Source organism: Vombatus ursinus, unplaced genomic scaffold (genome assembly GCF_900497805.2).
Source record: "Vombatus ursinus unplaced genomic scaffold, bare-nosed wombat genome assembly UNPS02014810.1, whole genome shotgun sequence".
Classification (NCBI taxonomy): Eukaryota; Metazoa; Chordata; class Mammalia; order Diprotodontia; family Vombatidae; genus Vombatus; species Vombatus ursinus.
Genome location: NW_020954588.1, coordinates 30,294,797 through 30,322,411, shown reverse-complemented (window position 1 = coordinate 30,322,411; position 27,615 = coordinate 30,294,797). Strand labels below are relative to the sequence as shown.

General features: G+C 41.1%; 1 protein-coding gene across 2 annotated transcripts; it reads left to right on the top strand.

The window, feature by feature from the left end:
* Window positions 1–551: 551 nt before the first annotated feature.
* On the top strand, window positions 552–26,862 carry MYNN (myoneurin). Of its 2 annotated transcripts, XM_027876165.1 has the most exons (8): window positions 552–604; window positions 1,628–1,928; window positions 7,568–8,367; window positions 8,982–9,141; window positions 10,602–10,780; window positions 11,502–11,585; window positions 12,247–12,333; window positions 26,455–26,862. In XM_027876165.1, the coding sequence occupies exons 2-8, from the start codon at window positions 1,663–1,665 to the stop codon at window positions 26,715–26,717; spliced, it is 1,839 nt and encodes a 612-aa protein (XP_027731966.1). In that variant the 5' UTR covers window positions 552–604; window positions 1,628–1,662; the 3' UTR covers window positions 26,718–26,862. The 2 variants fall into 2 exon arrangements, with proteins under 2 accessions (XP_027731966.1, XP_027731967.1); XM_027876166.1 differs by lacking the exon at window positions 11,502–11,585.
* Window positions 26,863–27,615: the final 753 nt, after the last annotated feature.

Sequence of the window (27,615 nt, the reverse complement as noted above, 5' to 3'; positions counted from 1 at the left end):
TGTTTCCGAAAATGAATTGCTGCCATGGGCCATGAATCCCTCCCCCTTGCACCCCTTTGTATCTTCGAGCATCCATAGAGGTACAAGCGGTCGCCTCCCTGGTAGAATGTGTGGACTACAAATCCCAGCATGCACTCTCTAGGCGAGGATCCTGACCTTCCGCCCCCCGCACAGGACCGAGCCCCCGGCTTCGGTCGAGGGAGCCAGGCCTGCGTCCGGGACTTTCAGGCCCAGAAAGGAGCCGCGTACCCTGGAGCAGGAGCGGCCGAGCTAGGCCTTGGGACAGGCTGCGGACGGACTACAATTCCCAGAGGGCAGAAGGGCCACGGTGGGTGACAGGCCGCCGGGCGCGGGGCATGCTGGGATTCGTAGTCTCGCGGGCGGGCGGGCAGGCTCGGCCGTCTCCAAGGCCCCGCGGCCTGGGCCCGGCCCGGGCCCGGACCGCTGGGGGCCCCGGGCGTTGCTAGGGAACGCCCGCAGACCGGAAGTGAGCGAGTCGGGCGCGGAAGCCGGGCCGGGCGCCGGAGCGCGGCGGGCGCGGTGACGTCCCCCCGACATGGCGTCGAGTGAGTGAAGAAAGTGCCTCCTGAGTGGGTGCCGCCAGGTGAGCAAGTGCCCGTCCGACCCGCCCCGCGCCCCGCGCCCGGCCTGCCCTTGGGTAGGGACGGGGCGGGGCCCGCGGACCGGGTCGGGCCTCAGTTTCTCCCTCCGCTGGAGCCCCTCAGCGGCCGGCCGCTTAAAGTCACCTCCTTGGCGGGTGTAGACGCGTCCTTTGGCCTGTCTGGTCCCAGAGTGTTCTACTCTAGAGCTCGGGGCGGGTGGGGGTGTGAGTTGAGGAGGGTAGCGGTCGCGGCGGCCCCTAGGTGCCCGGGATGGGGGCGGAATCAGACCCGCCTGCCCCCCGGAGCCCCTCGGGCCGCGTCCAGTGGGTCTGATCTCCGTGCACCCGTCCTTCTCCCGGTCCCCCTGCACCTGTGCCAGCCCCCCGGTGTCCCCCGGGCTCTGTCCAGTGGTTCTGACCTCCATGCACCCCACCTTCCCCTATCCTGGCCCCCCTGCACCTGTCCCCAGAGCCCCCCCCCGTCCAGTGGGTCTGACGTTGTCTCCCTCCTTCTCTGGTGGGCCCGACTCGAAGACTCCCGCCTTCCTGCCCCTATGCCAGTCCTCGGAGCCCTTTGGGATCCGTCTGGTGGGTCAGGACCCCCCCAGTCCCTCGAGCCGCGTCCCACTGTGGGTCTGACCTCCCTGCACCCCTGCTTCCCCCACCCCGGCCTCCCTGCACCTGTGCCCGCCCCCGAAGCTCCTCGGGCTGCGTGCAGTGGGTCAGGACCCCCCTCAGTCCCTCGGGCCCGTCCGGTGGGTCTGATCTCCGTGCACCCCTCTTTCCCCCACCCTGGCCCCCCTGCATCTGTGCCCGCCCCCGAAGCCCCTCGGACTGCGTCCCACTGTGGGTCTGACCCCCGTGTCCCGTCCCCCCACCCCCAGGCGGCCCGGCTGGAAGACCCCCGCCCCCTGCAACTGTATCAACCCCCGGAGCCCGTCTGGCCGCGTCTAGTGGGTCAGGACCCCCCCCCCGGTCCCTCGGCCCGCCCGGTGGGTCTGACCCCCGTGTCCCCCCCCCCCCCAGGCGGCCCGGCTCGCAGACCCCCGCCCAGCCCCAGGATGCGGCCGTCGCACCACTGCGGGCACCTCCTGGAGCGGCTGAACGCGCAGCGCGAGGCGGGCTTTCTGTGCGACTGCACGGTGGTCATCGGCGAGCAGCAGTTCCGAGCGCACCGCAACGTGCTGGCCTCCTTCAGCGAGTACTTTGGCGCCGTGTACCGGGACTCCCCGCACAGCGACGTCTTCCTGGACCAGAGCCAGGTGAAGGCTGACGGCTTCCAGAAGCTGCTCGAGTTCATCTACACCGGCACGTTGCACCTGGACAGGTAGGGGCGGGCCGGCACTGGGGGAGCCGAGCTCCTTCCCTTTCAGAGAGGCTGAAATCTGCCTCTCTGTAGCTTAGGCTCATGCCCATTGCCCCGAGGTTCCCCTTTGGGGTCAGATCATCTTCACAAGACCTTCTTTCCTTAGGCTCAACATCCCAGCCTTTCACCCCTACCCCCCATCACGGAAGGTGGAAGAGTAAAGTGGGGTGCTCATCTAAAATTACATCAGGTTTTGGGGCTGATGTAGCATGGACAGTCCATTAAGTCCCCAGGTCTCTGCCCTGTGCACTGCTGTGCAGCAGGGATTTCCTCATCCAGTACTTGTGCACAGAAGGGGGTCTCTCTCTACGTTTATCACTATTAGTTTCTTTATATTCAATTTGGCCTGTTTTCCCAACTTTTTGAAATCTTTTTTTATCCCAATTTGTATTTCCAGATTCTTGTCATCTGGAGATTTGATGAGCATGACCCTCATAAGGCAGAGCAAAGAGGGAGTTCAGCAGTATGCTGGTCCAAAGGAGTACAAAGACAGCATATCTCCCAAGTCCAAAAAGCAAAGATGTTTAGCCCTCGAATTAAGAGTTTGTTTCTGACTTTTAACATCTGCTCTCTTAACAAAAATGAACTAAAGTAAATTTTAATATGAATAATGGAAGAGCAGAGATAAAATGCAACTGAGCACCAGGTTTCTCTCCTCCTTTCCTCCCATTGGGACAGAATTGGTTAGTGCTTTTGTATGGTTTTGTGTTCTTCCAGGCTCCCTGTCTCTGTGCTGCAGGGAAGTGCTTTCTGCACTTGGTGTTCTGGAGGTTGGCACAGGGTTGCCTTCAGTGCCAGCCCCTTCTGCCACCTTTGTGTCCACTGACAAATGTTACTAGTCAGAAACGAGGACAAAGAATGAAACAACTCCTGTCCAAAATTAACGATACCGTATTGGGGGAGACAAGGACATATGAAAGTCTCTGCCGCGTGGACATGAAGTTAACAAGCTCGGGTGCCAGCACGCTTGCACGCACTGCAGTTAAATATGAAATAGTTTGGGATAATTAGGGCAACAACAGTTGTGATTAGGAAGGGCTTCCAGCAGAACATGGACCCTGAGGAAGAGAGGGACTTTGGGATGTCGCTAAGGAGGCCTGGCCTTTCTGCCTGGGAGATGGGAAGTGGGAGTGTTGTGAGGAGCTGAGGTGAAGCCAGTTTGGCTCGAATGCAGGTGGAAAGGGGGGTGGTGAGACGGGAGGGCAGGCGATGGCCAGATCTGCATTTTGTTCTTGTGGCACTAAGGAACCCCTGGAGTTGGTTGCACAGGCTCAGATCTGCGTTTCAGGAAAGTTACTATGGCAGTAGTACTTTTGGACTGGAGAGGAGGCAGACAGGAGGCAGGGAGACCCTGTAGGAGACTGTTGGGATGATCTTGGCAAGAGTATCACAGTAACGGCCTGAACCATATGGCACCTGGGTGAGTGGAGAAAAGGGGTCAGATGAGAGAGGTGTTGTGAAGGTAGAAATGGCAAGATTTGGCCACCAATTGGATATATGTGGGTGAGGGAGAGTGGGGAGTGGGGGATGATGGCAGGATTACAGCCCTGAGGCACTAGGAGGGTGGGAGTTCCTTTGATAGAATAGGGAAGCTTAGAGGGGAGGGTTTAGGGGGAAAGAATTCAGAAGCATTTCTGTAGTGTGTCCTGCATGCCAGGCCCTGTGTTAGGCACTTTAAAGATATCATCTCATTGGATTTTAGACATGTTGAGTTTATGATCTCTCCAAGATGTCTTGTTTGATATGAGACTGGGCTAGATGTGCGGACCTGGGAGTCTGCATAGAAATGAACTTCAAACCCATGGGAACTGATGACATGAGCAAGAGAGAGTCTGGGGGTCGAAAAGAAGAGGGCCTAGGCCAGAACCTAGGGGAGCACCCACAGGTGGGGGATGTTCTGTGGAAACTGAGGAGGAGCTGTCAGCCAAGTAGGAGAAGGCAAACCAGGAGAGAAGCATGCCCAGTATCAGTGACTGATCTCAGAGGATTAGGACAAAGAAGATTTGGCAATTCAGAGGTTGTAGGTAACCTTACCAAGTGATGAGGTTGTGGAGCAGGGGGAGGAGAGGCTAAGTGTGTTGACAGCTTCTTCAAGGAGTTTGGCTGAGAAGAGGGGAAGATCTGGAGGGAAGGGTGTAGCTTGAAGGGATGGGAAGGTCCAGTGAAAGATGTAAAGGATGGGGAGACTGGGATGTATGTGACGGCATCAGAGAAGGAACCAGTTGGGTAGAACTTGGAGATCTGAGAAGGTTACGGTAGAGGATACACTTTGCTGGAAAAGATGGGAGGGATAGCCAGTTGCAGGTAGAGGGGTGGTCTTGGCAAGAAGGGTCCCATCTTTGTCAGAGCCTGGGGGAAAAGGAGGCGAGCAGAAGGTGATAGAGATGAAAAGAAGGAGAGGAGAGGAAGCTTGTGCTGAATTGACAAGATCCTCATGTGGGGAGCTTTAGGGAAGAAGAAAAGGTTTGGGGTGGCTTCTGTAGGGAGGGAGATTGGGAATAAATTTGGGAGGAATAAAGATTGCCTGGCTACAGGGAGGCCCCAAGTGGGGTTGAATAATTTGAATTTATCATGTGCCCAAACAGCATGATTGTGGGATCTCCTTCAGCTTTGTCAGTAGCTGCTCGTGAGGAGAGGGAGTAGAGGAGGCCAATGTGGGGTATTGCTTGGGGGGGGCACTGTTGGGGGCTCAGGGATTGAGGACAGTGCAGAGTTGAGCTGTCTAATTGTCGGTTTGAGGATGGAGCAGGGATAATGAAGCGCTGAGGGTGAAAGGTGTGGGAACGTCAATGGTGACCAGCAGCAGCTTTGAGAAGGGGAAAGCACAGGAAAAGGAGATTAGGATCAAAATTAGCGATGTGGTGATAGTAGGGCACAGTGTGGGACTGGGTGAGAGGGGGAGGACATGGGGCTTGAGGGAGGTGGGGGGGGCTGGTGGGGGTTAAGGAGGGAGAATGTCCATGAACTTGCCCCCAGTACAAGGGCAGGAGTTGGAGAGGAGAAGGTGGTTAAGCAGGGGTAGAGCTCCTTGAGAAAAGAGGAAAATGTCCTGGAGGGAGGGAGGTCATCATCCTGCAGCCAAAAATAGTCTTGAATGAGTAGACTTCAAAAGAAGAGGGGTTATTGAGTGAAGGAGGCCGAGGGGCTACCTGGAAGGGACAAAAGATGGAGGAATATTCTGACTCCCCCTCTAAGACCTGTGGGGGTAGGGGAGGTCACGTGTGAAAGAAGGTACAGCCAGTGCTGGGCTGGATAGCCAGGGCTGCGGGGGCAGGCACAACTTCAGTCTGTTTGAAAGAAGCTAATACCCTTTGTGGTCTCTGCTGCTGTACCGACTGTTAGAATGTGGAGAATAATTCTTGGTTTCTGCAGCCATCCCTTTCTCCTGTTGCCACCTGTTGGTTCTGAAAGAGTTTCTCTCCAGGGTTTATTGAAGGAAAGAATAGAGTTTCAGGGCTTTTTTCCCCCTTCTTTACTGTCCCTGAAACAAACCTTTGGAAGTTTTCTAAAGGTTTTTTTTGTTTTGTTTTGTTAAAGTAATATGTTAAAAAGGTTTCTCTACTGATTCCCTCGTTTCTTAAATCCTGTAAGGAAAATTGTATCTATATGCTCATATATAGTCTTAGGGTAGAGAAAGAATCAAAGGGACAGTAAATATCTTGGTCTCTTGTGAAAAGCAGATCTGTGCTGTTCTGGGTATTTCATCACTATAGGAATTAGCTATGTTTAAAGGAAAACCTTTTGCAAAGTAAATCTTCATTCTTATAAACAAGTTTTATCCTATTTGTAGATAGGAGTGATGACAAAGATAATAACCAAATGATAGAAAATGCAAACTAATTTACACGTGGATTTAGAAAGTATTTTATCTTGAATTTTTGATATTAAAAGTGCCTCTGATATAGGAATTGATTAGCTTCAAAAAAAGATTCCTGGCTAACCTTTGTAGTTTTACAACTTGCTTTACATGAAATAGGATTTCATTTGAATCTCACAACAACCCTGGGTGGTGGTATAAGTATTTATAACTGAGGAAACTTCCCTCTAATTAGAGAAGACAGTGTAATCTAGTGGATAGACAACTAGCCGCTGAGTTAGGAAGATCTGGGTTCAAGTACTGCCTCAAACCAGGGCTTTTGTGGCATGATCCTCAGTCTTCTACTTTTCTCACTAGACCACACTGTTCAGTAACAAAGAGCATTGAAGGCTGTGCTGTCCGTCACCCACCTGCTTGTAGTTTGTTCCAAACAAACAAGCAACCAAAAAAAGCCAGCCCTCAAAAATGAAAACATCGAGGCTTAGTAATAAAGACATCCTTTCTTCTAATGGCATTTTGTGCCTTTCCAGCATCACAGAGTAAGTTGTTTATTTTGGTTCAGCAGTAGCTGTAAGAAAAGATTTTTTTGGAAAAACCGTAACAGTCCTTTCTGTGTAGTTAGACAGTGTGGGTGACCATCCCAAAATGGAAGCAAGATTGTCCAGCAAAGAAGTTAATTATACTAATACCTATAAAAGTAAAGGATCCATAATGGTGGTATGAATGAATTATGTGAGCTTTTATTTTTGAATGTTAAAAAATTTAGATGGCAGTTTAGTGAGGTGAATTTCAGTATAGCTAAAGCTGCCTGGATTCCTGTTTCCATTTTTAACTTGAAGGGATGATGGCATTTCACATCGATCACCAAGGCCAACTGGATCAAATTAGCTAGGATCCTGTGATTCATTTTGGAGAATATGCAGAGTTGTAATTTGGGGTTTTAAGGTCAGACTTTGTTTGGCTTAGAAAATCGGACAAGTCATGTTACAGTTCAGCCCTGTCTCTAACTTACTCTGCTGCTCAAGAGGAACCCTTTATTTTCTCGTTGGTGAAATATAGCTAAGCGTGAAAGTGATGATGGCTCTTTGTGAATCTTAAGTATTACTTAACAAAGGTCAGTATGAGTGTTAAGATACTTTTTGTTAAAAGTACACAATTTGAAAATTTTCTTTGGCATCCATGTCATTTTAAAGTTTATAATTAAACTTTTCATACAATGATTTTTCATTTTTAAGTTCCAGAGACTTGACCGCAGTCCAAAAAGAGAAATGAGTTATTTACACTGTCTCTCTACTTACACAGAGAATCCCTGACTTAACAAAAATATATTTGAATGTTATGGCGTCCTAGCTTTAGAGCTGCAGTGATTTTAGAGACCATTGAGCCCAGCCCTGGCCCTCATTTTACAGATGGAGAAAATGAGGCAGAGAGGCCTGAAGTGACTTGCCCCAGGGTCCGCAGCTAGTCAGTATCTGAGGCAGGTAGGAGTCCCTGTCCTTGACTATGCCAGCACCCTTCCTTTGGAAGTTAAGATGCATTAAAGTTTTCAGCCAGGCTCATACAAGGTTTAACCAAACTGTGTTAGGGTAGAAATATATTTATAATGAAAAATTTTAGAAAGCAATAATTAAACAAAAAAGGACACATTTAATGACAGTTTATTTAGATTACTGAGACTTGAAGGAAAGGAGGGTCAATTAGAGGAAGCCAAGGAAGGTAGTGATTTCAAGTACTTTTGTATTCTTTGACCAGAATATTGTCATTTAGCCTTGTTTCCTTGCAGTTGGAATGTTAAAGAAATTCATCAGGCTGCAGACTATCTCAAAGTGGAAGAGGTGGTCACTAAATGTAAAATAAAGATGGAAGATTTTGCTTTTATTGCTAATCCCTCTTCTACAGAGATATCTAGTATTACTGGCAACATTGAGTTGAACCAACAGACTTGCCTCCTTACTCTTCGAGATTTTAACAATCGGGAAAAATCAGAAACTTCCATTGATTTGGTTCAGGCACATGCCAAGAAGGTGACTTTAGAAAAGAAGTCTCCTCCAACCAAAAAGAAGAAGAAGACTTTCAATTCTCAGAAAAATGTGCAGAATAAACCAGTGCAATATTCCAGTGACATTTTAGAGAATTCATCTGTTGACATGTTCCTAGATATAAGTAAATTGCCTTCACCAGTAACAGAACAAGTTGCACAAGGAAATGATACCTCAGAACTCCAGCTGACTTCCGTTGTGGGAAATGATAGTTTTACAACACAAGATAGCATTTTGCAAACAGTCGCAGTGAAACAGAAACGGGGAAAATCACAGCCAAGCTGTGCTTTGAAAGAGCACTGTATGTCTAATATAGCCAGCGTCCCGAACACTTACCAGCTCGAAGCCTCTGGAGAAGACCTAGATCAGAGTTACTCGAAGGCCAAGCCAATGTGTAACACTTGTGGGAAAGTGTTTTCAGAAGCCAGCAGCTTAAGACGACACATGAGAATACACAAGGGGGTAAAGCCCTATGTCTGCCAACTGTGTGGGAAAGCATTCACCCAGTGTAACCAGCTGAAAACGCATGTCAGAACTCACACAGGTGAGTGCATTTTTTTAAGGAAACATTTTCATAGGGTGCTGATTATTTGCTGCTTGAAATCTGCATGTTATATACAGAAAAAAATTAAAAGTATAAAATTGTTGAAATATTGTTAAATGTGTATTTCACGATGTTCGTGGTTTATTAGTGATGCCCAGAAGACACACATAATGCACTAATTCTGTAATTTCTAAGAATTAAAAGTAATTTGTGTAATGTAGTGCTTAGCTTGCTAGTCATTAAGAAGAGCAGATTTTGAAGCTGTTAAAGGCCTTCTATGAGTCTCCCTGACATTTTTTATTTGCCAGAGCTCCTCTCTCTACTTCTCTCCTTAGCTTCTCAACTTCTAGGTCTTTGCCATTGAGAAATCAATTTTTTCATTGGGTAACCAATGCTTGCCTTCCCTTCCTTTAGGTACTTTTATCCTGCTGTTATTTGTTCTAATGAATATTCGAGTCTGGAGAAAGGTCTCCTGGCTGCTTTAGTTGCTTTTTAGGCATGCCCTTTGTACTGATAACTAGAAAGGTGATGAAGAACTTGTTTACCTTTTTTGTATGAAACAAGTACAATACAAAATTCCTTTTAAATCTGAATGCTTCTTTGGATTTTTTTAGGGGAGAAGCCATATAGATGTGAGCTCTGTGACAAAGGTTTCGCTCAGAAGTGCCAGCTAGTTTTCCATAGTCGCATGCATCATGGTGAAGAGAAGCCCTATAAGTGTGATGTATGCAATTTACAATTTGCAACTTCTAGCAATCTCAAGATTCATGCTAGGTAAGAAAAATTGATACAAGGTGTTTATCTGTGACAGTCAGTTATTGGACATAGTACTGTATGGGGGGACATTAGGGAGTTCTGAGTTCAGGTGTGGATTCCAGTGTAGACTTTGACCTCATGACGATTTCTGCAGTGTCTCCATCTGTACAAATGGTCAAATGCCTGATTCTCCTTCACTAGGGCATTGTGAGGACACCTGAGATTATATTTTAAGAACAGATAAATGCAGGGTGCTCTTGTTAGAGAGATTTGGATAGTGCTTTGAGACAAGACATTACATTTTTTATGGACCATTCACATTTAGTCTTTTATTCATCCTGTTTTTCCTTTCCTCCTCTACTCCAGTGCATAGCACAGTGCCTGGAACACAGTAGGTTCTTAATAAATGTTTTTTGACTGACAGTGATAGGAGGACTTCTGAGTAAGAGGACATAGCATGAATTTTTCCTAGCCATTGTATAGAGAGGCTTCCATCAAAGTAGAGTTTTTTGGGAAAGGAGGAGGATGGTGTCCACTTTCTGCTGCTTTTACTCTCAATCAGCTAGTAGGTCTTGAAGGGTAAAGTGGCACATGAGTTGAATTGTCCTCATGCCTGAGTTGGTCACCAGGCAGCACTCCCAGGTCCTGTTGGGTGAGACAATTGGAAATATTGCTCTGAAGACTAAATTATATCGAGAATTAATTGCTAAATGAGAAGGGGGCATTGTAATGTTTGTTAGTTGATGGGACATAAGTTTTGTATATTTTTAAAAATTAATTTACACACACATGAGACATCACATAGTGTAGTGGATAAAGCCAACCTTGGAGGTTGGAAAACCAGGACTCAAGTCCTGCCTCTGACCATTCTGTCTCCGTGACCTTGGGAAATCACTTCACATCCCAGCGTTACAGGCTGCTTTTGGTACACGTTGCAGAGAAGGTGCCAATCTTCACTGATAGTTATTTCCCTCACCTAGGAGTTCCCTATCATAATGGAACCCATGGTCCAGACCTCCCTACACACCCACACATATACCGGTATGTCATATATACATCCATAGAGATGGAAAGCAATGAAAAATGTAGGTTTTGGTTTTTTTTTTAAATCAAGTATACAGCCTACACAAACAAAGCACCTGAGGAAGAGCTCTGCTAGCTTAACTTCGTACATGGGTTTTTGGACCTTTACGTTAAGGATGCTTGAGGGGTGTGAGTTTCTGGTAAGAGAACTTTTAATTTCAGCTGCCATGAAAACTTTGGGCAGAGTTTTTAATCTCTTCTCCCAACTAATACTGAGACTACTGGAACATTGGCTTCTGTTTAGAAATGCTTACCAGTCAAATGGAGGCCAATTTCGGAAACCCGCTCTTGACCTTTGAAGCTGCTATGAAAGCTTTACCAGTCTATATGACCAGTGTCCAAGGGTGGGCCCAGACCCTGTGCTGGTCTCTAACCGTGCACTTCTCTGTTGCCAGGAAGCATAGTGGAGAAAAGCCATATGTGTGTGACAGGTGTGGACAGAGATTTGCTCAGGCCAGCACATTGACTTACCACGTTCGTCGGCACACCGGAGAAAAGCCTTATGTGTGTGATACATGTGGGAAAGCGTTTGCGGTGTCTAGTTCCCTCATAACTCACTCTCGAAAACATACAGGTGAGAATTGGATATGAAAAGGTGATGCTTGAAGGAGAGGGAGCCGTGAACCAAAGGAGGGGGATGGGAGAAGAGAGATCAAGGGAGTGGCTATGGGCAGAGGCAGAGACTGGTCCCATACAAGAGGGTGGAGTGTAGATGCCCCAAGTGTATTCGTTAAATATAAAAGCCAAATTCTTCTTTAGGTCCATTATTTCAATAATAGGTACGTGTCGTACAACCTATAAACTGAAAAAAAAAACTATAATAATGATGACTTGATTTTTTTACTCAGAATTTTAAATCTTACAAAGAATGTCCTTCAAAATCATAGTGTCTAATTTGAAACATGTTTTGCAGGTTTGCTTTCTGTAGGACTGTTTGTAACTAGTTACTTATTTTCAGGGCTACTGCTTTTATTGGTTGATAAATGTAAATGAACTTTTAAGATTACATAAAAAAATGAAACTTAGGAAAAATTTGTTTCTACCAAAGAGAGTTATAGAAATGAGACCTTATATGAAAATAATCTAATTATATGAAAAGTACAAAATACTGGTTACTAACATTCATGAAGTTGGATCACTAAAAATAAGTACTAGCATACCTCTAACATCTTTTATGAGATTAGAGGTTTTAATTGAAATGTTATTTTAGAATAGTTTATTTGAGGTAATCTGTAATTGATAAAATATTTTGCTGGTATAGTACACCACCTCGCTATCTTTTATTTTTCATCTAGGTGAAAAACCATACATATGTGGTATTTGTGGGAAAAGTTTTATTTCCTCAGGAGAGCTCAACAAACACTTTCGATCCCATACAGGTCTGTGTTTAGGGAGAATGTATTATTCTTTGTTCTCTCTTTCTATAATTTCTTTTCGTGTAAGCCTTAACCCAACTTTTGGTACAAAGAATTGTAAAAATAGATTTTAAACAGACATACTCTTATCATAAGCAGTTAAAAGCAAATTAAAATGAAGAAAATGTTTACGGATGTAAAGGGTGAAAACAGTAAACCAAGGAAAACAACATTGATGGTTGCTGTTTTTTGTCCCCTTAGAGTGGCTCCTTCCTTAGTACTAAGTCCACTCCCAACACCCTTCCTTGATTTAAATAGAACTTATGTACAATATTGCCAAGTAAGGAAAATTTCTAACTAGTGAAAAATTATCACCATGTAGCACCATTACTTTATTGAATCAAAATTTATGGGAGGAAAACAAGGAGAAATGTCGTGGTACTTGAAAAGATGAATTGAGTCATTTTCCTTTTAGAAAAAGGAGTTCCTATATGTTTAAAAATCCTACTTTATGGAACTTTTTTGTTGTTTTAGAATTGGACATAAAAATTTATAATTATATTTAAGAACAATATAATATTAACCATTTTAGGTTCATATACATGTTGATACATATATTTTTGCTTCAGCTACCAACCTATATAAATGTTGAGATTTTTAAACTAAACTTTTTTTTCCACCCCAGGAGAAAGACCATTTATCTGTGAATTATGTGGAAATTCCTATACTGATATAAAAAATTTAAAGAAGCACAAAACAAAAGTCCATTCTGGTAAGTGCTGAATGCCATATTGACATGTTTATATCTAAAGGACATAATTGCCTTATTCTTTAGGTTTGCTCCCACTTTGAAGACTTGAGATTTATGAAGTCGATAAGCAAAGGAGTTGGGATTTAATGTAGAAGTCAGTGCACCTTCGTGTGGAATTGGGAGGTTGGCAGATAGGGCATCCATGTTCCAGCTCCTCCTTGTGGGGTGAAGCTGAGCCAGCAGTGCCCATGCTGGGCCACATTTTCCTGGACTGCAGAGGCTGCAGGTCCGGTGCCAGCCACAGGCTCTGTACCACCCTAAGGCTGCTGCGATCGTGCGTAGCAGTGGTAGAGAATGGATCACAGAGTTTTTCAACCAGCTATACATATCAGAGTTGAAATTGAAGAGTCCAACTCCTACCTCTCACTTAGTCCCTAAATGAAACTACCTACAAGGGCTCACCAGCATTAGCTTGGAGACATCTGATGAAGAAACACTTCTTGTTTCCCCCAACAGCTTGTTCCACTGTTGTCTCTGATTGCTTAAAGTTTTCTTTCCAATTAACAAATATCTTTTTTCTTCTTTACCATACCCTTGTAACAAATATGCATAATAAAATAAAATAAATTCCCATATTGGCCATGTCCAAAACTGTATGTCTCATTCTTGAATGCTTTTAGTTTTTAAGTCAAGCTAAATTAGAAGAAAGAATAAATATAAGATATGGGACCCAATTGAGGGAACACTACCTGACCTGCTTAATTTTTTAAATTAAAATTTTATCTCCTGTTTTTATATCTCTTATAGTTTTCCACTGTATCCCTCTTCAGTCCCTCCTAAAGAGCCATCCTTTATGGTAAAAAAAAAAAATTTTAAAGAAGAAAAAAAATCCTATAAAACTAGTGAACATTTTAAAAAATTCTGGTATTACATGTAGTATTAGAATACCTGTGGAACTCCAGCCCTGCAAAGAAGCAAGAAGAGGTGTCTCTTCCTAGGCCTTCTTTGGGGCCATGCTTGGTCATTAAAATTTCACAGCATTCCGTTTAGATTGTTTTATTGTTCTTTCCATTGACATCATTATAGTTCTGTGTGTTGTTTTCTTGGTTCTGTTCATTTATTTTATTTTGCCTCAGTTCATAGAAGTCTCTTCCTGCTTCTCTGAATTCATTACGTTTATCATCTTTTATAGTATGATAGAATGCCATTACATTCGTGTACCACAGTTTAGCTCCTCCCCAGTCAATGCGCAACTACTGTTTCTAGTTCTTTGCTACCACAGAAATATTGCCACAGATATTTTGGTGTATTAGGGACCTTTCTTTTTTACCAATGATCTCCTTGAAGTAATGTACCCAACTGTGGAATAATCTGTGGTTCAAAAGTATGGGCATTTTAGTTAAGATATGTGTGTATACATGTATGTATGTATACACATATACATACATATGTGTATATGTGTGTCTAAAGAGAGGAGAGAAATCTGTCTTCTTTTGTTTGGATTTTACTTCCCCTATAGAATGTGTTTTTGCCTTTCTTTGTGTCCCCATGGTTTATTATGGTGTCTGGCATAGAGTAAGTGCTTCATAAATGCTTGCGGATTGACTGGCTAGCCATAAAACTAGGTCCTGATTAGTGCAAACAGTGAATCCCTTGAAGTGGTCGCGTATAACCTCAAGGAGGTAAAAAGAAGATCCTTAATAGACCAAAACATTTATGGTTGTGCTTTTGTGGTAGCAAAGAACTAGAAGGAAGCAGAGTCGCTGCTCAGTGAATGGGGAAGAGCGAAGCAAACTTCGGGGAAGACACGAGCATTAAGGGGAGCTGGGAAGGGCCTCGTGTGGAAGGTGCCATTTAATAAAGCTAAGGGTTTTTTTCACTCTTTTAGTATTTTTTTCAATTACATGTAAAGATAAATTTTTTTTCCTTGCAAAATTTAAGGCTTTTTTTTTTGCTTTTCCTTTTTTTTATTTTATTTTTAAAAAAATTTTTTTACTTTATTTGTTTTTAGTTTTCAGCAGTCACTTCTATAAGATTATGAGTTTTAAATTTTCCCCCTCTCTCCAAGATGGCATGCAATCTGATACAGGCTCTACATACACATTCACATTAAACATATTTTCACATTAGTCACATTGTAAAGAAGAATTAGAACCAATGGGAGGATCCATGAGAAAGAACAAACAACAAAAAAAAAAGACAGCAAATTGTTTGCTTCCATCTGCATTCAGACTCCATAATTCTTTCTCTGAATGCGGATATCATTTTCCACCACGAGACTTTTGGAGTTGTCTTAGACCCTTGCCTTGCTGAGAAGAGCCAAGTGTGTCAGAGTTGGTCATTGCATAGTGTGGCTGTTGCTGCGTACACTGTTCTCCTGGTTCTGCTTGCTTCACTCAGCATCAGTTCATGTAAGTCTTTCCAGGTTTTTCTGAAGTCCACCTGCTCATCATTTCTTATGGGACAGTAGTGTTCCATTACATATACCACAACTTGTTCATCCATTCTCCAATTGATGGGCGTTCTCTCAATTAGCAATTCTTTGCTACCCCAAGAAAAGCTGCTATAAATGTTTTTGTACATGTAGGTCCTTTTCCCTTTTTCATGATCTCTGATGACCTTGTAGTGGTTTTGCTGGGTCAAAAGGTATGCACAGTTTGGTTGCCCTTTGTTGTCTTCTTCTGGTTGTATGTTTTCATCTTCTTGTCACCAAAGAAAGATTCTGTGGTCTGACTTTTTTTTGCAATGTTTGCTCATGATCCCAGCCAATTATTTGACTTTTAAACTCTTTGTTAAGGTAGGGGTCTGCTTCTAGTATGGAGAATGTACTGTCCCAAGCTTCGGGGGTTTTGTGCAGCTGTTTTCAGAGATACTTCTAGGGACTTGTACGTTTTCAGTTCTTCCAAGGTGGTACAATCAAGGGCAAGGTGTTTACCCCTTTCCTGACCTCGGTTCTGGTCTATGATTGGCCACAAGGACTCTTTTCTGCCTTGGAACTGTGAAGGGGATTCCCTCTCCACTGTCACCACAAGCTCTACCACACCAACGCTCCTCTTTGCCCCAGGACCGCCTACCAGAACTGCAACCCAGATCCAAGCAGGATTCTCTTGGATTGCCTGTGCTTGGATCAATTGACAACTCCACCAACAACAATTTTCTCACATCTTCTCCAACATTTATCATTTTCCTTTTTTGTCATGTTAGCTAATCTGATAGGTATGAGGTGGAGCCTCAGAGTTGTTTTAATTTGTATTTCTTTAATCAGTGATGATTTAGAGCATTTTTTCCATATGATTATAGATAGCATTGATTTCTTCCTCTGAAAACTGTTTATATCTTTTCACCATTTATCAATTAGGGAATGACTTGTATTCTTATAAACTTGACTCAGTTCTCTATATATTTTAGAAATTAGGTCTTTATCAGAAACACTGGCTGTAAAAATTGTTTCCCAACTTTCTGCTTTCTTTCTAATCTTGGTTGCATTGGGTTTTTTTGTGCAAAATCTTTTTAATTTCACGTAATCAAAATTATCCATGTTGCATTTCATTATGTTTTCTATCTCTTGTTTGGTTATAAATTCTTCTGTTCTACGTAGATCTGACAGGTAAACTATTCCTTGCCCTCCTAATTTGCTTGTGGTATCATCCCTTTTGTCTAAATTATATACCCATTTTGACCTTAGCTTGGTATAGGGTGTGAGGTGTTGGTCTATGCCTAGTTTCTGCCATACTATTTTCCAGTTTTACCAGCAGTTTTTGTCAAATTGTGAGATCTTATCCAGGAAGCTGGAGTCTTTGGGTTTAATAAACAGTAGATTACTATAGTCATTGACTACTGTGTCTTGTGTACCTAACCTATTCCACTGATTCACCACTCTATTTCTTAGCCAGTACCAAGTAGTTTTGATGATTGCTGCTTTATAATACAATTTAAGATCTGGTATGGCTAAGCCACCTTCTCTAGCATTTCTTTTCACTAATTCCCTTGATGTTCTTGACCTTTTTTTAAATTAATTTTTAGTTTTCAACATTCATTTTTATAAGATATTGAGTTCTAAATTTCCCCCCTCCCTCCCTTCCTCCTCCCTAAGATGGCATGTAGTCTGATATAATCTATACATATACAATGATATTAAACATATTTCCACATTGGTCAACCTTTTTGTTCTTCCAGATGAATTTTATTTTTTTTATCTCTATAAAATAATTTTTTGGTAGTTTTATTAATATGCCACTGAATAAGCAAATTAATTTAGGTAGAATTATCATTTTTATCATGTTAGCTCAGCCTACCTATGAGCAACTGATATTTTTCCAGTTGTTTAGAGCTGACTTTATTTGTGTGAAAAGTGTTTTGTAATTGTGTTCATATAGTTCCTGGATTTGTCTTGGCAGGTAGACTTCCCAATATTTTATATTGTCTACAGTTATTTTAAATGGAATTTCTCTATTTCTTGCTGCTGCTGCGCTTTGTTGGTAGTATAATATACAGAAATGCTGATGATTTATGTGGGTTTATTTTATATCCTGCAACTTTGCTAAAGTTGTTAATTGTTTCAAATAGTTTTTTCATTGATTTTCTAGGATTCTCTAAATATACCATTATGTCATCTGCAAAGAATGATAGTTTTTGATAGTTTTGTTTCCTCGTTGCCTTTTCTAATTCCTTCAATTCCTTTTTTTTCTCTTATTGTTGTATCTAACATTTCTAGTACAGTATTGAATAATAGTGATAATGGGCATCCTTGTTTCACCCCTGATCTTATTGGGAATGCTTCTAGCTTATCCCCATTACATATAATGCTTGCTGATGGTTTTAGATAGATACTGCTTATCATTTTAAGGAAAACTCCATTTATTCCTATGTTCTCAGTGTTTTTTTTTTTTTTTTTAATAGGAATGGGTGCTGTATTTTCTCTAAAACTTTTTCTGCATCTATTGAGATAATCATATGATTTCTGTTAGTTTGTTATTGATAAGGTCAATTACGCTGATAGTTTTCCTAATACTGAACCAGCCCTGCGTTCCTGGTATAAATCCCACCTGGTCATAGTGTATTATCCTGGTGATAAATTGTTGTAATCTGTTTGATAATATTTTATATAAAATTTTTGCATGAATATTCATGAGGGAAATTGGTCTGTAATTTTCTTGCTCTGTTTTGGCTCTTTATGGTTTCAGCACCATATTTGTGTCATAAGAGGAATTTGGTAGGACTCCTTCATCTGTTTTTCCAAATAATTTATATAGTATTGGAATTAATTGTTCTTTAAATGTTTCGTAGAGTTCACTTGTAAATCTGTCTGACCCTGGAGATTTTTTCTTAGGGAGTTCATTGATGACTTGTTCAATTTCTTTTTCTAAAATGGGATTATTTAAGTATTTTATTTCCTTTTCCATTAATCTGGGCAATTTATATTTTTGTAAATATTCATACATTTCACTTAGATTGTCAGATTTATTGGCAGACAGTTGGGTAAAATAGCTTCTAAGTATTGCTTTATTTTTCTCTTTATTGGTGGTGAATTTATCCTTTTCATTTTTGATACTGGTAATTTGGTTTTCTTTCTTTTAATCAAATTAACCAGAGGTTTATCAATTTTATTGGTTGTCGTTTTTTTTCCCCATAAAACCAGCTCTTAATTTTATTTATTAGTTCAATGGTTTTCTTACTTTCAATTTTATTAATCTCTCCTGTGATTTTCAGAATGTCTAATTTGGGATTTTTAATTTGTTCTTTTTCTAGCTTTTTTAGTTGCACGCTCAATTCATTGATCTCTTTCTCTGTTTTATAAGCATTTAGAGATATAAAATTTCCCCTAACAACTGTTTTGGCTACATCCCATAAATTTTGATATATTGTCTCATTATTATCATTCTCTTTGATGAAATTATTCTTTCTGTGATTTGTTGTTTGAGCCACTCAGGCTTTCCTTGGCCCTTTTGTTACACATAATTTTTATTTCATCATGATCTGAAAAGGGTGCATTTAATATTTCTGCCTTTCTGCCTTTGATTGTGAGGGTTTTTATACCCTAATACATGCTTAGTTTTTGTGTAGATGCCATGTACCATTGAGAAAAAGGTATATTCCTTTCTATCCCCATTCACTTTTCTCCATAGGTCTATCATATCTAACTTTTCAAAGACTCTATTCACCTCCATATCTTCTTTCTTGTTTATTTTGTGGTTAGATTTATCTAGTTCTGAGAATTGGAGGGTGAGGTTCCCCACTAGTATAGTTTTTCTGTCTATTTCTTCCTGTAACTCACTTAACTTCTCTTTTCAGAATGTGGATGCTATACCACTTGGTGCATGTATGTTTAGTATTGATATTACTTCATTGTCTATGCTACTTTTTAGCAAGATGTAGTTTCTTTCCTTATCTCTTTTAATTAGGTCGATTTTTGTTTTTGCTTTGTCTGAGATCAGGATGGCTACCTGTTTTTTTTTTTTTATTTAACTTCAGCAGAAGCATAATATATTCTGCTCCAGCCTTTTACCTTTCTTGTGTGTGTGTGTGCTTCACATGTGTTTCTTGTAAACAACATATTGTAGGATTCTGGTTTTTAATTCACTGTGCTATCTGCTTCTGTCTCATGGGAAAGTTCATTTCATTCACAGTCACAGTTATGATTTCTCTCTATCCTGTTTTTGCCGTTTTATACTTTTCTTCTTTCACCCTGTCCCTCCTCGCCAGAGTTTTGCTTCTGACCACCACTTCTCTCAATCTGCCCTCCCTTCTGTCAGCCCCCTTTTTCCTTTTCCCCTCCTACTTCCCTATAGGGTAAGATAAATTTCTGTACTCAACTGAGTGTGTTTTCCTTCTGGGCCAAATCCGATGACAGTAAGATTCAAAGAATACTTACCCCTTCCCTTCTTTTCCTCTACTGTAATAGGTCTTTTGCACCTCTTCCTATGATGTAATTTACCTATTCTGCTTCTCCGTTTCTTCTTCTCCTAGTACAATCCTTTTTTTTTCTACCCCTTAATTTTTTTTTATATGATCACATCAAAGTCAACTTATACCCATACCCTCTGTCTATGTATATTCTTCTTTTAACTGCCTTAATAGAGATACAGTTCTCAAGAGCTACAAGTATCATCTTCCTGTGTAGGGAAAACAGTTTATATCTTATTGACGAACATTTTTTTTGCTTTCCTTTTTACCTTTTTATGCTTCTCTTGAGACTTGTAAATGAAGATTGAATTTTCTTTTCATCTCCGGTCTTTTCATCAAGAAAATTTGAAAGTCTCCTATTTCGTTGAATGTCCATCTTTTTCCCTGAAAGATTATGCCCAATTTTTCTGGATAGTTGATTCTTGGTTGTAATCCAAGCTTCCTATGCCATCATATTCCAAGCTCTCCAATCGTTTAATGTAGAAGCTGCTAAATCCTGTGTAATCTTGATTGTGGCTTCTTGATATTTGAATTGTTTCTTTCTGGCTGAATGCAGTATTTTCTCCTTGACCAGATAATTCTGGAATTTGGTTACACTATTCCTTGGAGTTTTCATTTTGGGATCTCTTTCAGTAGGTGATCAGTGGATTTATTTTACCCTCTGGTTCTAGAGTATCAGGGTAGTTTTCCTTGATAATTTCTTGAAAGATGCTCCCCAGGTTCTTTTTTTGATCATGGCTTTCAGGTAGTCCAGTAATTCTTAATTATCTCTACTTGATCTGTTTTCCAGGTCAGTTGTTTTTCTAAGGAGGTATTTTACCTTTTCTATTTTTTTATTCTTTTGATTTTTACTGATTCTTGATGTCTCATAGAGTCATTAGCTTCCACATGCCCAGTTTTTTTAAGGAATTATTTTCTTCAGTTAGCTTTCGTACCTCCTTTTCCATTTGACCAATTCAATTTTTTAAGGAGTTGTTTTCTTCAGTCAATTTTTGTGCTTTCTTTTCCAAGCTGTTAAATCTTTTTTCATAATTTTCGTTCATAATTCTCATTTCTTTTCCCAATTTTTCTTCTACCTTTGTTACTTGATTTTTAAGATCCTTTTTAAGCTCTTCTAAGAGGACTTTTTCAACTTGAGACCAATTCATATTCCCCTTTGAGGCTTCACATGTACGAGTATGACATTGCTGTCCTCTTCTGAGTTTGTGTTTTGATCTTCCCTGTCATCATATTAGCTTTCTGTGGTCAGGGTTCTCTTCTGTTTCTGACTCATTTTTCAGCTTATTTCATGACTTTCAAAGTTGAGCTCTGCTTCTGGGGCATGGGGGCCACTATCCCGAACTTCTTATGCTGGGGGTCAGGGCCCTGGTTACTGGCTTTCCACGCCAGGGTGTCAGGTGCTTGCAGCTTGTCCAGCTGGGGGTGGCCCAGCCTATTCATACCTGTTGTGTTGGGTTCCATGGCTTGCAGTTTGCCTTTTGTGCTGAGGCTGGAGGCCTCACAGCTGGCCTGCTGAGCCAGGACTTCCGGGGCCTCAGTTGCTGATCTGTATAGTGGCTAACAGCCTCCCGCTGGCTTGCCCATACACCATCTGCACTGGGCTGCACTCCCTTTTTGCTCAAGTGAGACAAATCTTTCCTGAAGTCTTTTCTAAGTTATCCTAAGCTGGAAAATTGATCCACTCATCTTTTTGTGAGTGCTGTCGCTCCAGAATCTGTTTTCAGGCTTGATTTAACATTGTTTCCGAGGGGAACTGGAGAGAGCTCAGGCAACTTCCTGGTTTCTCTCTGCCATCTTGACTCTGCCGAATTTATCTTCTTTTAGGAGCTACTCAGTAAAAATTATTTCTGAGCAAGAAGAAAGATCATTTCTATTTTTCCTCACATTTTGGATCTAGACTAGTTTAACAGAAAACAAAAGAAAATTTCTTTAGCAAAACAAACTGTGCAAGCATAGGGATTTTTTAGAGCTTTTACTAAGGGACATGATTTGATCTTACATTTACCGGCAAAGGTGGAGCAAAGAATAAATACATCTGAACCAAAGTTAAATTACACACGTATATAAACACACACTCACATACATTTGTACATGCAGGTGGCATAATTATTGATTTGTAAAAGGGTAATGCAGGTAAATCTTTTAATATCCCTTTCTGCATAATTGTTGAGGACATGTGACCTGAGACTTTCAAGTAAAGTGACCTCTTTCTCTAGTGATTTTCTTAGAGGATAGAAAAGACTATTGATAAACATTTCTCAGATGACTGTCTTAGAAAGCTTGAATGGCCACCATTCCTTTATATTATCTTATGCTACTGAAAGTTGAATGTGAAAGGAAGAATAGAAAAAGCTACCACCTGTGCTTTTAGTGAAGAAAATGAATGGTTGCATTAGATTAGGCTAGATGGATCCAGAATATGAGGAGAGGGCTATGTTTTGGGTGCAGATGCAATGACCTCTTGAAGAAAGATTAAGTAGGAGACTTTTCTTGACTCATCTCAGTATCTATTTTTGGGACCTGGAATGTAGAACTCAGCTTGTTAACAGAGTTGAAAAGTTAAAACTATGTAGTGTCTTGTGTTTGGGAGAAAGATCTGCAGACAAGTACAGAAGTTAGAAAGCATCCATCTGGCACAGTGATAGTGATGGCCGTAATTACCAAGTAATAGCCCCCCAAAATGAAATTGATTATATTTTAACTGACAAGAAATGTCACGATACTGAAGTGGAAGTCATTCCTGATTTATCTTTTTGTTCAGTCAGACCACTGACTTAGAGCAAAGATAAAAATACAAAGCTAAAGACAAAGAAAATATAAAGAATGGCTATACTAAGCACAATTTTTTTTTTGGCAGTTGGGATTAAGTGACTTGCCCAGGGTCACACAGCTAGTAACTGTCAAGTGTTTAGTCTGAGGCCAGATTTGAACTTGGGTCCTCCCGACGTCAGGGCCAGTGCTCTATCTACTGTGCCATCTAGCTGCCCCTGAACACAATTTCTTATAGAAAGTTAAGTGATATAAAACAGTTGTTGTAAAAAAGAGACCAAAAGAACCTAAAACACCTCAGCAAAAAGTTGTCTTATTTGCCAGATGGAAAAAGAGATGACCTCCAAGGACACCACCAATTTAGTTGGTCAGCTTGTTTGTAAAATCTTTAAAAAAAAAAAAAAGTGGAAGATTATGTTATCAGTGTCTCATAAAACAGTGAGAGGTTGAAGGAAAAACTATTTTAAGGAAAACTAGATGAGAGCCCAATTAATAAAAGGCATCCTAAGGACATTTGAGGATGAAATAGGACAACAAAGAGATAAAAGATGGAAAAAATCTGCAGGGATTCTTACAATATTGTAATCAAGGAGTGATGGTAGAAGCTGAATGAAGGATGCCATCAAAGAAATATGTGATTGAAAAATAAAGACCTGAGCTGTGTGACCCTGGGCAAATCACTTGACCCCAATTGCTTCGCCACCACCTTCCCCCTCTACTCCCCCACCCCCCAAAAAGGCAGCTAGATGGCACAGTGGATGGAGTCAGGAGGACCTGAGTTAAAATGTGGCCTCAGACACTTGAAACTTACTAGTTGTGTGACTCTAGTCAAGTCACTTAACCCTGATTGCCTGGGGCTCCCCCCCCCAAAGGAAAAAAGCCTAGTCATGTGGTAAAAGCAAGGACTAATTAATCTTGCCTTCTCATTCTCCAGTGGTATCCTCAGGATGTCCGTGTCAAAGACTTCCTTGTTGTGCCCTTTTTTGAAGACATTGATAAAGGTTGCGGAGAATTGTTAGGCATAGACATGGTGTGATCTGTGTTACTGGAGGATTACTCCTATTGATTTGAGCACTGATAAGTGTTGCCAGGATGTGGAAGGACATGGAGAGATTATACCATATGAGAATTAGATGAAGCAACTGGGAATGTTTAGCCTAAGTCCTGATGATTCTCTTCAGGCATCTGAAGGAATTGCATCGGAAGGAGGCATCAGACCTGCTCTTCTTGACCAGAGGATGATGAGTAGAAGTTTGAGTGAGGCAGATTAGACTGGACATGCTCATGACTACAGGAAGTTGGTCTTCATGTGTTGTTCCTAAAAAATTTATCACCTGTTGGCAAATGTGGTTGATGAGTCAAATATTTTTCTTTTCAAATGGATTTGTGTGATCTCATTAATTTGGATGCTGCGACCTTTGGCACAAATAACCACGCCTCCATCTGCCCAGTCATGCATTGTTCTATAACTTTCTTCCCCCTCCATCCAGCTCTACAAAGAAGTGAAAGACGGTGCCTTTGCATCTGTGTTCTTTGGGACCAAGGGTGGGCATTATAATTTCATAGTGTTCTGTTTGAGTTACTTCATTTTTGTCATTCTTTCCATTTTATACTATGGTCATTCTGAAGTTTTCCTTGTTCGGCTTCACTCTGTGAGAGTTCATATAGGTCTTTTACATTCTTCTTGTCATAGTCATAACTTCTTATACAACTGTAATATTCCATTACATTGATTTTACTATTACTTGTTTAGCTATTCCCCAATCAGTGATTTGTTTCCAGGTCTTGCTACTACAGAGTGCTGTTAAAAAATATTTTGGGGTATAACAGGTCTTTCTTTTTTGTCATTGACTTTTTTTGGGCCGTGTGCTTCTCAGTGGAATCTCTGGGTCAGAGGGTATGGACAGCTGAATCAATTTTTTTGCATAATTCTGAATTGTTAGAGCAACTCTCAGGAACACCAACAATACATCAGTGGGCTGCTTGTTCACAACACCCCCAGCATTGACTATTCTCATAGTTTGTTCTCTTTGCCAGTTTGCTTAGTGTAGTGTAAAACTCTAGAGTTATTTTAATTTGCGTATCTCTCATTATTAATGACTTGTATCTTTCACACGGCTGCTAATAGGGTGCACTTATTTTCAGAAGTGTTTATACATACCCTTTGATATGAGCTGTTGAAATGGCTTTTGGTCCTTTTATCTCTGTATAGACAACTATCAGAGAGACTTGACACAAACATCCTTCCGTCATCTGCATCCTTTGTTGTCCTCGTTGCATTTTGCTGATGCAAAAACTTTTCAGTTTCCTATAACTGAAATTCCATAATTGCCTGTATCCTTTGGTTAAGAATTCGCCCCCTAGGCAGGTGGTTTTGTAAGAATCGTGTTGGGAATCCTAAAACTCAGAGGGAGCCAAGCTTGGCAAAAGAAAATTAAGGGCAGTAAAAATAACTGTGTTAGGGGAAAAGGAGGGAGTAAAGATGGAGTTGGACCATTGCTTGGGAGCGAACAGGATGATGAGAGATGACTGGGACAAGCCAGAACTTCACAATTTGCATTTTGTTTCTGTTTTCCCTTCCAAAGAGAATAGTCTTTGGACCAGAAAGGATGGACCAGAAATGGTTAATAGGAAGTTGATAGACAAGCCACAATGTTATAATTATTCCAACTAAAAAAAAAAAAAGAATTCAGAGCTGTGAAGGCACCTTATCTGATTGTTTTCTAATTTTTTTATGGTATAACATTTAATATGCAGGCCTCTGATAATTCTTTTCAACTCTTTGAAGACTAGGTGATAGGGCTGAGCATGGAGAAGAGATCTAAGTCTATAATGATTTGAAAGCATCTGGGAAAATGTTAATAACTATTCACATACACACACGTATATAAGTTTATAAGATACTTTCCTAACAATAATCTGGAATACTGGGTTTAGATAGGAAAACGGAGACTCAGAGAAATCACTTGTCTGTGACCACATAGCAGTAAATGGAAAGAGCAGTAGGGAACTTGGTTGGAGAGAGAGAGAGATGCTTCAGTGGGTTTTAGACTGGTTGAGTTTGTCTTGCTGTCAGGGCAGCCAACTGGAAATAACTGTCAGGTATTAAAAATACCAAGGCAAAGCTTGACTGAGAGATTAGCACGTGAGGCATTTGCATAAAGTATGATGGCTAGGCGAGTAGAGGAACCCCAGAGTGTTAGTGATTGGGATTCAGAGAAAAGGTAGTCAGGATTTCATGTATTCATTAACTTGTTTAGAGGGGAGGGTATTAGAACATACTTTCTATCCACCAGCCAAGGACTGGAAACAAATGAGCTTGGACATAAAAATTCCTATGTAGACAAGTAAGAGTCTCATAAAGAAACTAATAATAATAACAAAGATAATAAACCGTGATTATTATTCATTTCTTTATGGCAGAGTGCTTTGCATGTAGTATCTCATTTGACTCTTACAACAACCCTGTGAGGTCAAGGCTGTTATTGTCCCCCTTATACAGATTTGGAAACAAAGGCCCAAGGAGATTGTGATTGGTCCTCGTGGTCGCACAGGGTGAGGATTTGAACTCAAGTCTTCCCAAGACCAGTGCTTTATTTGCTGTACCACACTGCCTGGGGAAGTGAAAATAAATAAGGCAGTCTCTGCTCTCAGTGAGCCTAAGTTTGGTTAGTTACCAAGTACCATGAAGTTAGCAGCAACCACTGAATCACCAAGAAGAAAAGGGTAACTTGGAAAGTGCTTTGTTCGGTTCTTTTCAGTCATGTCTGACTTTTTGTGACCCTGTTTGAGCTTTCTTGGCAGAGATACTGGAGTGGTTTGCCATTTCCTTCTCCCACTCATTTTGCAGGTGAGGAAACTGAGGCAAACAGGGTTAAGCGACTTGCCCAGGATCCCACCGCTAGAAAGTATCTGAGGCAGGATTTGAACTCAGGGAGACGAGTCTTCCTGGCTCCGGCCCGGCTGCTTAGAGCCTTTGTTAACCTGGGGAGTTTGGCTCCTTAGGCCTTCAGCTTGCAGGTTATTGTAGAGGTGTTGCGCTGTGCCACGAAAGAAAGGGAACCGTCCCTGCCCAACATGGCAAAGTGCTAAAGAAATACTGAGTACACATGCTTGGTCTTACTAAAAGGGATGCCACAGGGTTAGGGTATAATAACAACACTGATAATAAGCTAACATTCCTAGATGGCTTTAAGTTTTGTTCAGTGCTTTACACGTTAACTCATCTTATGGGGCATAGGTGCTATGATTATCCCCATTTTACGGATAAGGAAACTGAGGATAATAAGTGTGCAGGGCTGGATTTGAATTAAGCTCTTGCTGACTCCAGGAATGGGGAGCATTTAGATGAGAAGGGAGGAGCCCAAGCAGAAGCGCACAAGAGAAGAGGTATGTTAGCTTCTGGGAGCAGTGAGCAGAACAGTTTGGGGTCTTTGAGAAGTTAAGGTGTATTTTGTTTTTTCCTTTCAGGATCTGAGAAGGCTCTAGATTCCACCACGGGGGGTAACACTTTTAATGAACAAGATCCCATGCAGAGGAGTCCTTTGTCAGAACCTGTAGATGTGAAACCTTCTGATATGACTTTGCCATTGACTCTTCCCCTTGGAACTGAGGACCATCAGATGCTGTTACCTGTAACGGATAATCAGTCTCCATCATCGGACACATTGTTGAGATCAACTGTAAATGGGTATTCAGAACCACAATTTATTTTTCTGCAGCAATTATATTGACTTTATGAGCAATATGGAATTTACTAAATAAATAGCTCTGGTAGTGAACATAGACCTCATTGGCAAGGTGAACATTCTCATTCACTGTCATTTGGGTTGTAATCATTATTTTTCATTCAGCTAAGTAAAAGCAACTGATCCTGCATCTTCACTGTGCCATGCTTGTTTTTTTGTTTCTGTTTTTGTTTTGCTTGAAAAGTCAGAAGTATATGCACACCATTTTTGGAGAATGAGTTACATAGCAAAAAAAAAAAAAAAAGGAAAAAAAAAAACCATTTTCATTAGTAGTCTTGAAGACTACATTTTTGTTTTTTAGAAATACCCCTTAATTATTCTGATAGAATTTATCACTTCATGAAATAAAACAATACCCTCCAGGTTTTTGTTTTTTTTCTATTATTTAAAAAAATAAAATGATCAGCTCTAGATTTCATCTAGAATTAAGAGTTCATATTTCTGGTCAGAAAAATCTAGAAACCAAATTATAATTTATTTTTCTTCTCTACTGATATTCGTGCTAGTTTGGGACAAGCAGCCCTTTAATAAAAAAACAGAAGGAAAAAAAATCTATCAGGTGCTATAAAACTCTTAGGTTTTTTTTTTCCCCGTCCACCAGAACACTTCTTTTTCAGTATTCCATTTGAAAGTAACCTATCAATAGATATTTAATACCTTTATTATATCAAAAAGCAGTTTCACAATTTGACCCGCTTTGACATAATAAGCTAAGGAAAAATTATCAAATGCATTTTTAGCAAGAAAATATGCGGGGTGAAAGAAAGCTTAATTTTGTCTATTTTATACACTATTAATATGCACACCTTTAAAAATTAAAATTAAATCTTATGAGTGAAAAAAGTGAAAAAAAAATCAAAACCCAAAATTACAAGTTTAAAGC